The sequence below is a fragment of the Chiloscyllium plagiosum genome, chromosome 10 (genome assembly GCF_004010195.1).
Source record: "Chiloscyllium plagiosum isolate BGI_BamShark_2017 chromosome 10, ASM401019v2, whole genome shotgun sequence".
Lineage (NCBI taxonomy): Eukaryota > Metazoa > Chordata > Chondrichthyes > Orectolobiformes > Hemiscylliidae > Chiloscyllium > Chiloscyllium plagiosum.
Window position 1 is genome coordinate 14,462,824 of NC_057719.1, and position 14,135 is coordinate 14,476,958.

Consider the following 14,135-nt stretch of genomic DNA (forward strand, 5'->3'; position numbering starts at 1 on the left):
GGGTTGGATAAGGTCAAAAATTGCATGACACCAAGTTATAGTCCAACAGGTTTATTTGAAACCACTAGCTTTCAGAGTACCTGATAAAGGAGCAGTGTTTCAAAAGCTAGTGATTTCAAATAAACATGTTGGACTATAACCTGGTGGCATGTGATTTTTGACAATGTAACAAAAGCAGTAGACATGGGATTGTAAATGGATGCTATTAATAGCAGCGATAATGCATTAAAGTAAGTCCCACACAAGATACTATTCGCTGAAATTGAAGCTTATGGAATTGAGGACAAGCCATTAGCCTGTACGGGAGATAGTCTCAGTGGATAGAGGCATAAGTGTACAAATTGACTGTGTGTGACTAGTAGAATCCCTCAAGGGCTTGCCAAAACCTCAATTATTTGCTATTTATTAATGACTTAAACCAAATCACACAGCAATCTGTCAATGATATAACGATGTGGCATTGCAATCAACTGCACATGGAATATATAAATTTACAATCCTGTTTAAAGAAATATAAGGTTTGGTAATGACAAACAGATTTCATCTGAGGCAGTTGCAACATCATCCACTTTTGGATGTAAACTGAATGATCAAAATACTGTCAGCTTGCACTCAGTTAGCTTCTACAGAGATGCCAAGAACTTTCCAAGTGGTGAAAATTACAAGCAGTGGAGGCGCACAGAAACTAAAGAGTCCTTGTGTGTAGATTGATGAAATTTCACAGCTAGGTACAAAACATATTCATAAACGGTAAATAGGATGGCCCTAGTTAGATTGCACCTTGAGTCCTGCAGGTTCTTGACAGCATACATTAGGAAAAGGACCTCTGGCTTGGAGGGAATGCAACACAGCTCTATCAGAATAATAGGCTATTGCCAAAAACCAGATCAAAGACTATGAGTAAAGACGGCTAAGGGGTTTTGGTCTAGGTTTCTGAACATTAAGAGGAACAGATAGGGACATAGATTGACAAAAACAATTTTTTCAAACAATTGAATCTGACTAAAATTTCAAAACATTTCTGGACTTAAAGAGTGGTGGAAGTTTGGGACTCTCATCCACAAGCAGGAGTTTTTCCTAGGTCAATTGTCAACTTCACACCCAAGACAGAAAGATTTCTGTTAAGAACATAGGAGATATATATGTGACAAACTGCAGTATATGGAGGCAAGCTATAGATCAATTCTGACATCGTTAACTGCAAAACAAAATGCAGAGAATAAATAACTTACTGTGATACATGATCAACGTTTTATGAGTTGACTTTCTTTATTCCTTATTTTTCTTTTCATTATGCGAGTTACAAATAATACCCTACCTGACCATCAGCTGTTTCCTGAAAGCATCTTCCCACATTCAGAGTTCTGGTTGGTGGTTGTGGTTGTGACTGTGGTTGTGACTGAGGTTGTGACTGAGGTTTGGGCTGGCCGTTTACATTTCCATTAGCATTAAGCTGTGACCTTTGTTGAACTGAATGGGTTGGCTGTTGCTCCTGTGACAGTTTTATGCTGTTCTTGATTGGAGTGTCAGGTACGGTTTTAACTCTTGCCACTTGATGAATCTGCACAGTGGCCTCTGGTGGGTGGTTTACGTGGATATTAACCAAGGACGGAAGCATTACAACTGTAGGGAAAATGGAATAACCATTCAAAATACTGGAAATTAACGATGCATGTTCTTTCAAACTGTATTATTTTCTTTGCCTTCACAACAATAAAGACAGTACTTCAATGCAGAACTTTTCAAAGATTACCTAATAGAAGAAGGACATCTAGCCACCATATTTGCAGCTCCTCTTCATCTAACAGACCAAAAAGTGGACAATTAAATATGTCAGGAGGTTGGAAAGGAGGTACACCGCAAATATTTTGGAAGACCACCTGGTCATCTATCTATTCATTTGAACAGAAAACAGCTGTGTTACAGGTGTCTTCAAGGGCTCAGTGGTTAGCACTGCTGCCTCACAGTGCCTGGGTGTGATTCCATCCTCGAGTGACTGTCAAACCATCTACAAAGACAAGAGGTGAATTCTGCTCAGGAAAAACAGGTCAGGGGCCTCTGAAATCATGGTGAACTTACGGTTCTATTTCCAACCTTGCTAAGACTGTGGTTACGTTGCCTGGGTTCTCAGTATAGATGGAAGGAAGTGAATAGCAAACTAATGTATTTCAAATATGTTTTTGCTTGAGGAGTGGGAAGCAGGGACTTAAACCTCCTCTCAATGCACGAAATGCTGGAGATCACAGTGGGTTAGGTAGCATCCATGGAGAGAGAGCAAAGTAACATTGAGTCTAGATGACTTCATCAGAGCTCTGATAGGAGACAGTGAGGCCTGCAGATGCTGGATATCAGAGTTGAGAGTGCGTTGCTGGAAAAGCAACCGAGGCCCGAAACGTCAATTTTCCTGCTCCTCGGATGCTGCCTGACCTGCTGTGCCTTGCCAGCAACACACTCTCAAATCAGAGCTCTGATGAAGAGTCATCTAGCCTCATGTATAGGATGGGCTAAAGTTGATGATATTTAACAGCTGCATGACCTGGAACGGGCCCTGTGAACATTCCTGTATGTGCTGAAAACAGCACAATTAACTTGTTTTTCTGTACGTCCTGTTTGTTGCACTGTATAGGAGAGAAGGGGAGAATTTCGTTCTGAGCTATTGGACTTCACCTCAGACCGGGATGGTGAAGGGTGCAAGGAATGAACCTAAGCCTCCAGACCAGCTATTGATTGAGCGGTACCCGATGGGCAGAAGGGCCTGAGACTTGTTGCTTTTATTTCCCTTTATTTTCTTTTTATTTTATTACTATAAGTGTTGGATTGGGCAGTAGCATTGTGGGGGTGGGGGCGAAGTTGGGAAGTTGGGAAGATGAATTCCTAGTGCGAATTCCTAGAATCATAGAATAGAGTCATAGAATCCTGACAAAGTGGAAACAGGCCCTTCGGCCCAACAACTCCACACCGACCCTCCGGAGAGTAACCCACCCAGACCCATTCCCCTACCCTATTATCCAATACTTACACCTGACTAATGCACCTCACCTCCACATCCCTGAACACTATGGTAAAAACAATGACTGCAGATGCTGGAAACCAGATTCTGGATTAGTGGTGCTGGAAGAGCACAGCAGGTCAGGCAGCATCCGAGGAGCAGTAAAATCGACGTTTTGGGCAAAAGCCCTTCATCAGGAACACTATGGGCAATTTAGAATGGCCAATTCATCTAACCTGCACATTTTGGATTGAGAGAGGAAACCAGAGCACCAGGAGGAAACCAACGCAGAAATGGGGAGAATGTGCAAACTTCACACTGACAGTCACTCTGGGGTGGAATCGAACCCGGATAGGAGAGGTACGGTTTAGATATCATAGTCGCACTTGCAAAAGAGAGAGAGAGAGAAAATGGTGGTGTTTTAACCAGAGGGTCACCATGTCTCAGACAAGGGGACAGGCTGAGAAGAATCCTTCACGGTAATCTCAGCTGGTGAAGGAATTGAACACACACTGTTGGCATCACTCTGCTCTGCAAAGCAGCCAACTGAGCTAAACAAAGTCCTTTAAAGAGAATCCAATACCATCTTCTCAAAGGTAAATGGACATTGAAATGTTGCCTTTGCATTTTGAAAATGATATCCCATTATTATCCTGAAAAATAGCCAACAGTAATGTAGAAATATGAATGAAATTATATTCAATAGGGGCAAAATAATTCTATCGACTCAAATTAAATATCTATCTAAATAGCACAAATTAACAATTTTTTCCACTCAGTGGACCAACTTTGACACTGATTTTAAGGTAAAAACATTGTAACTTATAATGACAATTCAGTGTAAATCCAAGAATTTGTCACATTACCTTGTTGGTTCGAAAGAGGCAGAGTATACACAGACTGCGAAGCTGATGAACGGGCAGGTACTGTCTTTGACACAGTTTGCTTTTCAGGAGGAACTGGAAGGTGGCAGAACTTCCCTGTTGAGTTTGATGGGCACCTGCACTTGTCTCTTCCAATGCAGTATCCTCCATTCAGGCAGGGGATCTGGCAGAAATCTATAACACAATTATAAGGAAGTCAGTAATGAGAACAATTGCTAATTGAATTGATTTATGCACCATTTGAACAATTGATTTCCTACTTCTGACAGCTCACTGGTGTTACTTAAGGGTCAAGAACAGGATGCTTCATGTGTGATTAAGAAACTCTCCTGAAAGATAATTAACAACTACTAATTGCCTTTGTTTGAATGTTGGCTCCTTAGGAGGTGACCTAAGAGACTCTGCCTGTTATTTAAAGGTAGTTAACACTATGATACTTAGCTTTTAAGCCCTTTTCCCCATATTTTTCAATTAAGATTGCTCTGTCAGTTACTTCCCCTTTCCATCTGACCATGAAATTAAAAATAATTAATATCTTACCAATAACCAGGACTGATGCTTTACTACCAAATGTAAAAGGCTTTACAGAGAATCACGTATATATTCTTGGTTAAAAACTACCCCAGAGCACTGAGAATTTTTATATAGTGTCAATTGTGACAAAGAAGTTCAAATAACTACAAGTCGCAAATTACTTGAATGCGAGGCTTTTTCCATCCTGTTTATCTATTATTAATTTGGTTTTCCTGTTAAGATACTCACTTACTTGCTGCATGTCTTTAGAAAAACTGTCTTAAGGCAAAGATTGAGAGTTCACCTTGCAGGGAACTAACAACGCCAAATTACATGCAAGAGGTAAAATTACTTAAAGTGCTCATATTTAGCAGAAAATATTCCATGTTCTACAACGATTTCACCGTCGTTTTACAGACAGTTGTGTGGGAAAGAATTTGTGATAGGAAAGATATAAATGGAAAACATATTCTTGAAGAACAAAGCAGAATTGATTGGAAACTGGGAAAACACACACCGACAGTTAGATGTGAATTTAAGTCAATTGAGTGTAAGAAGGGTTGCATTATTTGGTGCTGTAAGGCATCTGTTTCTAACAATGGGAAAGCATAGGGAGGCATAATTGAGGGATTTGCCTCACCATGTCCCTTAGCTCCTTTACTTTTCAAAAAAATTATCTTTGCCTTAAAAGCATTCAAGGAGGTAGCCTCAACTGCTTCACTGAGCAGGGAATTCCACACAGATTCACAACGCTTTGGGTGAAGGAGTTCCTCCTCAACTCAGTCCTGAATCTGTTCCCCCTTATTTTGAGGCAATGCCCCCTTGTTCTAGTTTCACCCACCAGTGGGAATAACCTTCCTGCTTCTAAGTCTTCTATTCCCTTCATAACTTTATCTGTTTCTATAAGATCCCCCCTTATTCTTCTAAATTCCAAAGTGTATAGTCTCAGTCTACTCAACCTTTCTCAACGCAATTCTCTGAATTCCAGAATCAATCCAGTGAACCTCCTCTGCACCCCCTCCAGTGCCAGTACATCCTTTCTCAAGTAAGGAGACCAAAACTGTACATTGTAAATTCTGCTAGGAGGTCTGAAGTACTATGTTTAAACTGTACTTAAAGCAATGCTTTCTACAATCAGATGTTTCCAGTGAATAAAAACAGGCCATTAATATTAGCTTCACAAGTCGGGGGAAAAGGTCTACACTGTCTTAACATGTCAGGATTAATGTCAGTTGAAGAATGAAGAGATCTTCAGAAGACATGGATTACACTAGAAGACTGATTCAGTGTCAGTCAATTGGTCAACTTCATTGACTAGAATTTACGTCATTTAGACATATCTTATAGAACTCATAGACCACTTCAAGATTGGGTAAAGAGCAAAGGATGCACAATATGATTTTACAATGGGGAGCCAGCAACTGGAATTGTTAAATTGATGATTTCATCAAGCCCCATCAAAATTTCCCAGAAAGATTTGCTAGACAGCTCAAAGATTTAGTGTTGATGACATACAGAAGATTAGGTGTAAGTACAAGGCAATCTTTGCAACTTGACAATTGACATAATCATAATATTGACATACCCAAATATAGCAAGACATTGGGAAAGTGTGGCCTCCTGCCTGCATCAAGGAAATACTCAAATTTCAATCAAGAAAACCTTTAGAAGCAGTTGACTAGATCAAAGGCTGAGGCGGCTACAGAGAGCTGATCCTAAAAGACCATTCGCAAGGAGTAGCTTCAAACTACAATAAAGACAAGTGATATCTCACCACGAGAATTGATCAACAAACTATAACCTGAGAAGGAGTGAAACAAAGAGTGATGAACACATCTTCCACACAGTCAATATCATGGAAAATGTCAAACGTTTCCAATTTTGTTCTAGAAAAACTGCTGACTATTCAAAATATACCCAAACACATGGGAAGGCATGACAAAAACTACAAATGTAGGCGCAGGATCAATAGTGTTAGATTGTAAGTGCAAACAATTTGCCATTATTATTTCCCCAGCCTCATTCTCTAAAAGACCTATATCCACTTTAGCCTTTCTCCTCCTTTATGTACACACATATTCTTATATAAGGAAGCTTGTGTTGTCCATCTTGATATTATTTGTGCATTTATGCACAAAGCTTATTTTCTCCCTCTTTTGGTCTTCTTCTGATGATTTTTAAAACCTTTTTAATCCTCTGGCTAACAACTAATCTTTGCCAGATTGTATTTTTTTTTTCAACTTGATGTAGATTCTCTTTGTTAGAAATGGTCACTGCTTGCTGCACTGGAGAATTTGTTTTTCGTGAAAACATAGAAAATACAACAAAGGAGTGGCAGTTATGGGCCAAATATTCAGAAATGAGACTGGACAGGTGGAAGGTATATCAGGAGGGGAACATGTTGAAAATAGTGACCATAACTCAGTTGGATTGAATATGGTCACACAAAAGGGAAAGATGGCTGCTGAATAAAGCTCTAAACTAAGGAAAGCCTGATTTTATGAAGATATGAATTGGTCCAAATGGACTGGGAACTATTTGCACTAATTTCTTTTCCAGAGCAGTGGGAGCATTCAAGAAATAACAAATATATTCATGAAATGACAAAGGGTAGGACCAAAACTGGAGAACCTTGGATGTCAAGAATTAAGAATACAAAACAAAGGCTTACGACTGTTACCGAGGTCTCAATACAGCCCTACCATTCACCATGAAACCCCTACTTTGATTTGACTTTCCAAAATGCAAGACCTCACACTTATCTATATTAAACTCAATTTGCCATTTCTCAGTCCACTTCCCCAGCTGATCAAAGTCCTGCTGCAATTTCTGATAACCTTCCTCACTATTCACAATACCACCTATTTTAGTGTCATCTGCAAACTTATTAATCATGCCTTGTACGTTCTCATCCAAATTATTGATATAGATAACACATAGTAATGGGTCCAGCACCAACCACTGAGGCACTGCAATAGTCGCAGGCCTCCAGTCCAACAAGCATCCTTCCACTGTTACCCTCTGCTTCCTACTATCAAGCCAATTCTGTATCCAATTTTCCAGCTCCCTCTGGATTCCATGCAATCTAACCTTCCAGAGTAGCCTACCATGTAGAACCTTTTCAAAAGCCTTAGCGAAATCCATTCAGACTAGGTCTGCCATCCTGCCTTCAACAACCTTCCTAGTCATGTCATCAAAGAACTCGAACAAATTTGTGAGGCATGATCTCCCACTCACAAAGCCATGCTGACTAATCCTAATCAAACCAAATTCATGTATATCTTGTCTCTCAGAATCTTGTCAAGTAACTTATCTCAAGTTCATACCAGAGCCCACAAGTCATGACAGAAAAAGTACTGATTCCATTTGCTCTGGGTGTGGTTGTAGCCAGTTTCCATTTGTTGTTCACACTTAGGAATTGATTGAATAGGGAAGGCAACATAGGTCAACGTTGGCACTGAGGGTCAGCCTGGTTATCACAGGGTCTTGTGCAACCTCAAGCAAGACTTGCAACCTGCTCCCCATTGCTCATATTGTTTCGGGGCTGTGAAGGTTTTGTAACTCAACAATATTGGAGCTCATTCTGTGGCACATGATCCATTAACATGGATAGTTGAAAAATATACAAGAAACAGAGTCAGGATAAATGGCTCACTCTGAATCTACAAACTGTAACTAGTGGAAAGCCATAGGGATCAGAGCTGAGGGGGTTAACTATTTATTGGGGAGATGTTGGTCACTGAACTGGTAATTAAGAACAGGCTAATTTGTTCTGGGGATGTGTGTTCCGATCTCAGAATGGTAGGTGGTGAAATTTGAACTCATTAAAAATCTGGAATGAAAAACAGACTTGATAGCAACTACATTGAAATAACTCTACAGAGGTCAGTACCTCATCATTAAGTCATCCTTTATTTAAATGTGGACAGTCCTTGACACTGATCCAGCTCCCTCAGAGCCAGCTCTCAGAATAAACAGAATATCTGACACTCTTGATTATTTTTTGTTTTTTCACACACTGATCCGGTTCCCTCAGAGCCAGCTCTCAGAGTGAGCAAAACTCCTGGTTGACACTGTTGTTTTTTTTTTCTACTCCACAGAGACCAGTATCCTGTCACCAAGTCACCCTTTATTTACACATGGAGAGTCCTCGAAAATGATCCAGCTCCCTCAGAGCCAGCTCTCAGAGTGAACAGAACCTCTGACACTGTTTTTTTTTTAAACAGTGTCCCCAATTCACCAATCGCATTACAGCAAATTCGTGTTGACGAAACGTGTGTTATGACAGAGGACCTGTATGAATGCAGAGATACACAAGGCTTTACTGTTTAGCTCCACAGTCCTTCATCACTGTCATCTCCTTTCACTCAAACAGAGTCTGTGTCTGGGTTGGATCTGAGTGGAGCTCTGAACTTTCTGAGGACACTCTTGTTTATATCTGTCAGCCAGGGCTCCCTGATTGCGTCAGATTAACAGCCCCAGTCAGGGAACTTATATTCAGTGACATCCATTTGGCTGACCACATTACAATCACCAGACATGTAACTACCATGGATGGTTACAAAATCATATCTGGTTCACTTGAAGGAAGGAAATCGGGCCTACATGTGACTCCAGATCGACAGCAATATGGTTGACTTTTAATTGTCCTCTGGACATCTAAGCACAGACAAAAATGCCAACCCAGGGAGTGGCACCCAAATGCCATGAACATTTTTTAAAAATCTAAATGATTTGGATGAAGAGATAGAATGCACTGTAACCAAAATTTGATGATACAAAGATAGATAGGTTTGAAGAGAATAAGAAGAACAGGTCTACAATGGGATACGGTTAGGTTAAATGCATTGGGAAAAAAAAACATGAGCAGGTAGACTAGAATGAGAGAAAATAGGAGGTTGTCCACTTTTGTCGGAAAAACAAAAAATCCAACATTATTTAAATGTAGAGACACCAGAGAATACTGCAATGCAGATGCGTCCTCGTCTGTTAATCACAGAAAGTTAGCATCTAGCTATAATAAGAAATTAGGATTCAATTACGCTCAAAGATAGGGATACCACCACAGTGTCAAAATAGCCCCTTGAAACCTTTTCTTGTCAATGACAAAAGAATTGAGGGGCTAAATTCGATACTCCTGCACATATTTGTTCTGCTCTTTAGAAACAATACAAGCTCCCAAATTGTAGTAAGGAAGTTAATGGAAGAGGCATTGGAAAGGGCATTTTCCTGCACAAAATATAATAATATTATAACAGAAAGTGTCTTCTTTGGGAATTATTATTTTGTCTGGGAACCGAGGGTATCACATGCAAAGTCAGAATTTATGCACTATAAATTACTCAGGCATTAAGTAATTTAGATCACACGCAATTAAAAAAATAAAACAAAGAACTACTGATGCTAGAAAGCAAAAGCAGAAATTGCTGGAGAAACTTAGCAGGTCTGGCCGCATCTGTGGAGAGAAAGCAGAGTTAATGCTTCGGGTCCAGGGGCCCGTCTTTAGAACTGAACCGTTCTGAAGAAGGGTCCCTACACTCCAAAAGTTAGTGCTGCTTTCTCTCCACAGATGCTGCCAGACCTGCTGAGTTTCTCCAGCAATTTCTGCTTTTGTTCAACCGAGAAAACTGTTCGTCTGAGAAAACAGTTCCCTGTCATTCTCTAGCTTCGAATTACCTTATAACGTCCTTTGCATTTAGGTAGTGCATTTAAATGCAAATAGTTATTGTTTGCCTTTTATAAACAAACTTATAATGTTAAAATGGGCAATGCAATATTGACCCATCTGGAAACGTGTTTGAGCATACAACTTGGAGAATACTATTCCAATGCAAGTTCTCCTGTGGTTAGTTGGAACAAGTCATAATTTATTTTTGGTTTCACACCATTTATGAATTGCTCTAACAAATAATATATTAAAATCAGTTACACTTGACTCAGCCCCAAAACTGATGGCAAAGTTACAATACTTACAAACATTAATAGCTCTCTATTACTCTTACTTTCAGATACAATGAAGTTCTTGTTGTCTGGCATTTCTAATTCTTAAAACAACCTGGCAAACTAGAAGAAATGTTTGGAATTTCAACATGGATTTATTCAAGGAAATGAAAAGATGATGTTGTACCAAAAAAATAATATAGACTATGCTAGTCTGCCAAGTGACAAACTTATAGGGCTGTTGTTTCTCCTGCAATTACAGCAAGACAATCAATTTGGCACGGATTCTTTACAGAAGTGTTATGAATTTGAAAAGCAATACTCATAACAGGAAGAAAAATAGAATTAATTCTGGAACTTTAACAGCACAGAACAAAGAAATGTTATTCCAAAGTGCATATTTTCTGTTAAAAGTCCATCTCAAAGCTCTGGAATAATTTCACAGAATTTTATTCTTCGGTGAAATGTAACTTGTCACATTTCATCCCAGCTTGTTTCCTTGGTTCACATGGAATGTGTAATTTTAATCTTCCATCAGTAACTTGTTGTTACAGCAGAACATTTCTAACCACCTGTTAGTAATTTTCTCTTCCTTATTTCTTCATAACATTAGAACAGATTTTTTAAAATCAAGAATGAAAATAAAGACCATTTATTGTGATTTATTTTCTTTCTCAGCAGACTTTGTCAAAATATGAAACAGTGTGAGACTTCTTTCCTGACTTTTTTTCCTTGTGAACTATCATAATCTGGATTAAAAATATAAAGGTAAATCCAGGTCTCCATTTTCTGTACAGTATGAGCTCAATTCAAGCTGCTCCTCAGGGTAAGGGACAGAGTTCAGCAGTTGCTACAATAATTATCACCTTATGTGGCTGAAGGTCACTTTTCGTATGCTTGTAGACGTGGGGACATCCGGATACAATTTTGAAAGTTAGGTGGAAATCTGATGGTAGGCAACCAAGCTGAGAGTACCCTTCAAGCTAACTGGGAACTTTAAACCAAACCTTGAGGACTTTTGTAATCCTGGACATTTTTAAAAAGTTTGTCCTTAATTCCTTCTATTTCTAACCTTCTGGATTTGAGCCCCACTGGCCATTTTTACAGGTCCAGGGAGTCTTCCCAACTTGACAAAAACCTGGTCTTGAGTCTGAAACAGGTATTATTTGTAAATGTAAAAGACATGCTACAAGCCTGGGTAATATGTGCAATTCTCTTCTGTCGTTTTAGGTCCTTTATATACATCATGATTTTTGAGCTCAAAGCATTTTCTGAAAACTTGGATTAAGAACTGACTCAGGTCTGGTGGTATGTTGAGAACCTGGAATGCAGAATGAAAGAAAAATTGAGATTTTCTTCACCCATTCTGAGAAGATCAAGAAGTCTTTGACCAAAGAGGAACATTTCTCAGGCAGTTTATCATTAAAGTAGCAAGATAACAGGTTAACTTAAGACTAGTTGGTTTAACTAATGTCAAATAAGTGACATAATTATCTCCTCAGAGATCGTAGCTGGACCTATGTATTTTGTAGATGGTATGCACTGCTGCCACGGTGGGTCAGTAAAGGAAGGAATCAATGTTGGGAGTGGTGCATGGTGTGCTATTCATGTGGGTTGCTTTGTCTTGGATGTGGTCAACTTTGAGTTTTATCGAAATGCATCCATCTGGGCAACTGGACAGCATTCTATCACAGTCCTGAGTGTACCTTGCAGTTGGTGGACAGATATCGAACAGAGAGGAGAGAAGTTGCTTGCTGCAGAGTTCCTAGTCTTTGGCCTGTGCTTTTGTCTACAGTATTGATATGGCTGGCCCAGTTCAGATTTTACTCAAAGTTAACATTCTGGATATTGACAGAGGGGTGGATTCAACGGTGGTAAGGAACATCAAGGGGAAATGGTGAGATTCTCTCTTGTTGAAGATGTGCATTACCTGACACTTGTACAAAGCAAATATCACTTGCCACTATCCTTTCATGGGATATGGATTTTGCCGGCAAGGTGTATATTTGCTACTCATTCCTAATTGCACTTGAATAGAGTAACTGAATAGGCCATTTCAGAGGGTGACTAAGAGTCAATGTCATGACTGAGAGTCTGGAGTCACATGTAAACCTGAAAAAGGTAGGGAGAGCAGGTTTCCTTGCCTAAAGGCCATTAGTGAATTGGATGGATTTTTATGTGAGAATACAATGATAGTTCCATGGTCACCAATACAAAAACTAGTTTCAATCCCAGGTTTATTAATGAACTTAAATTCCACCAGTTGCTACAATGGGATTTGAACCCGTACCCACAGATTAACCCGAGCCTCTGGACTACTAATACAGGGATGTTATCATTATGCAACCATCTTGACATTACCTTTATGCCATACATCATTGCTGTTGTCTGATCTTGCTGCATTTGAATGAAGGCTACTTCAGTATCTGAATTGTAAACAGTGCTGGGCACTTTACAATCATCTGCAAACATTCCTGCTTCTGACTTTAAGGAGGGAAGGTCAGTTGATGGAGAAGCTGAAGATGTGCTGAGGACACTCTCCTGAGGAACTCTTCCTCTGAAGTTCTGGTACTGAGATGAGCCATGTTGATCTATCATAACCCTCTTCATTTGCGCTGAAAATGACTCAAACCAATGTAGAGTTTTACCCTGATTCCTACTGACATTAGTTTAGCTTGGACCATTGTCATCAAATGCTGCCTTGACAGCAAGAGCCACTCTGGAATTTAGTTCTTTTATTCAGCTTTGGAACAAAGTTGTAATAAAATCAGGAATGGTTCTAACATAACCCATATTGGAGATCAATATGTAAGTTATTGCTGAGCAAGTGCCTCTTATCAGTACTGTCAATGAGCTCTTTCATCACTTTGCTGATACCTGCGATGATTAGATTAGATTACATGAGATTCCCTACAGTGATAATTGGGACTGGCAGTGAAGTGTTCAAAAAATAAATGTTACAAAACGAAAAAAGTGCTAGTACTTCACATTCCTATTGGCACATACCATTATAGGATTTGTGCGTCATGACTGATTTCCCAAACTATCATTTTCACAAAGGCATGTCCTGCAGGTAAGCATTCTGATGGATGGCTTCAACCGTTTATAGAATGAAGTGTTTGTTTCTATAAAGGGATGAAGCTCTGTATAGGTTTGACTGAGTCATTTCGTCTGACATCAGCATGGATCAATTAAATAAATTAAAGAACTGCAGACCCTGGAAATCTGAAACAAAAACAGAAATTGCTGGATAAACTCAGCAAGTCTGGCAGCATCTGTGGAGAAAAAGCAGAGTTAAAGTTTTGAGTCCATCTTTAGAGTGGTCACTGGACTCGAAATGTTAACTCCATTTTCTCTCCACAGATGCTGCCAGGCCTGCTGAGTTTCTCGAACAATTTCTATTTTTATTGCTATTGAATTAAAGTCTAATCATGAGCCCCAGAGATCAATTAGCTCAGAAAGACTGGTCACAAGGACAGTTTTGGAGCAGTCAAAGTAGGAAACCAAGTTAAAAACTCTCATGAATTGTCAGGAGTGAGACCATCAGTAACAGATGTTCCACGAGTAGGAGACTGACACTGTAGCAGCTACTGTATGTTATTAAAACAACTCTTTTAAGTTAGTCTTTATTTTAATCAAACTGTCAGATTTGTACTGAAATTGTCAGTTGTGATCCTCAATCTGACAGTCTTTTGCACAGGCTTTTCATGGAGACTTTCCACCATCTGACAAACTGTCACTTACAGTCACACTCAGCCTCAATGTAAGGCAATGTGACACTGAACCCACACAATGGCCAGAGAATTTTA

The 14,135-nt window shown here is 39.5% G+C and overlaps 1 protein-coding gene across 1 annotated transcript in view; it reads right to left on the bottom strand.

Moving 5' to 3' along the window:
- The window catches only part of LOC122553394 (latent-transforming growth factor beta-binding protein 2-like), a 366,328-nt gene that overhangs the window by 297,720 nt on the left and 54,473 nt on the right, over positions 1 to 14,135 (bottom strand). Inside the window, exons 4-5 of the mRNA XM_043697103.1 lie at positions 3,856 to 4,047; positions 1,319 to 1,623 (exon numbers count right to left, since the gene is read on the bottom strand). Coding sequence (XP_043553038.1) covers positions 1,319 to 1,623; positions 3,856 to 4,047 — 497 coding nt within the window. The remainder of the gene's footprint in view (positions 1 to 1,318; positions 1,624 to 3,855; positions 4,048 to 14,135) is intronic.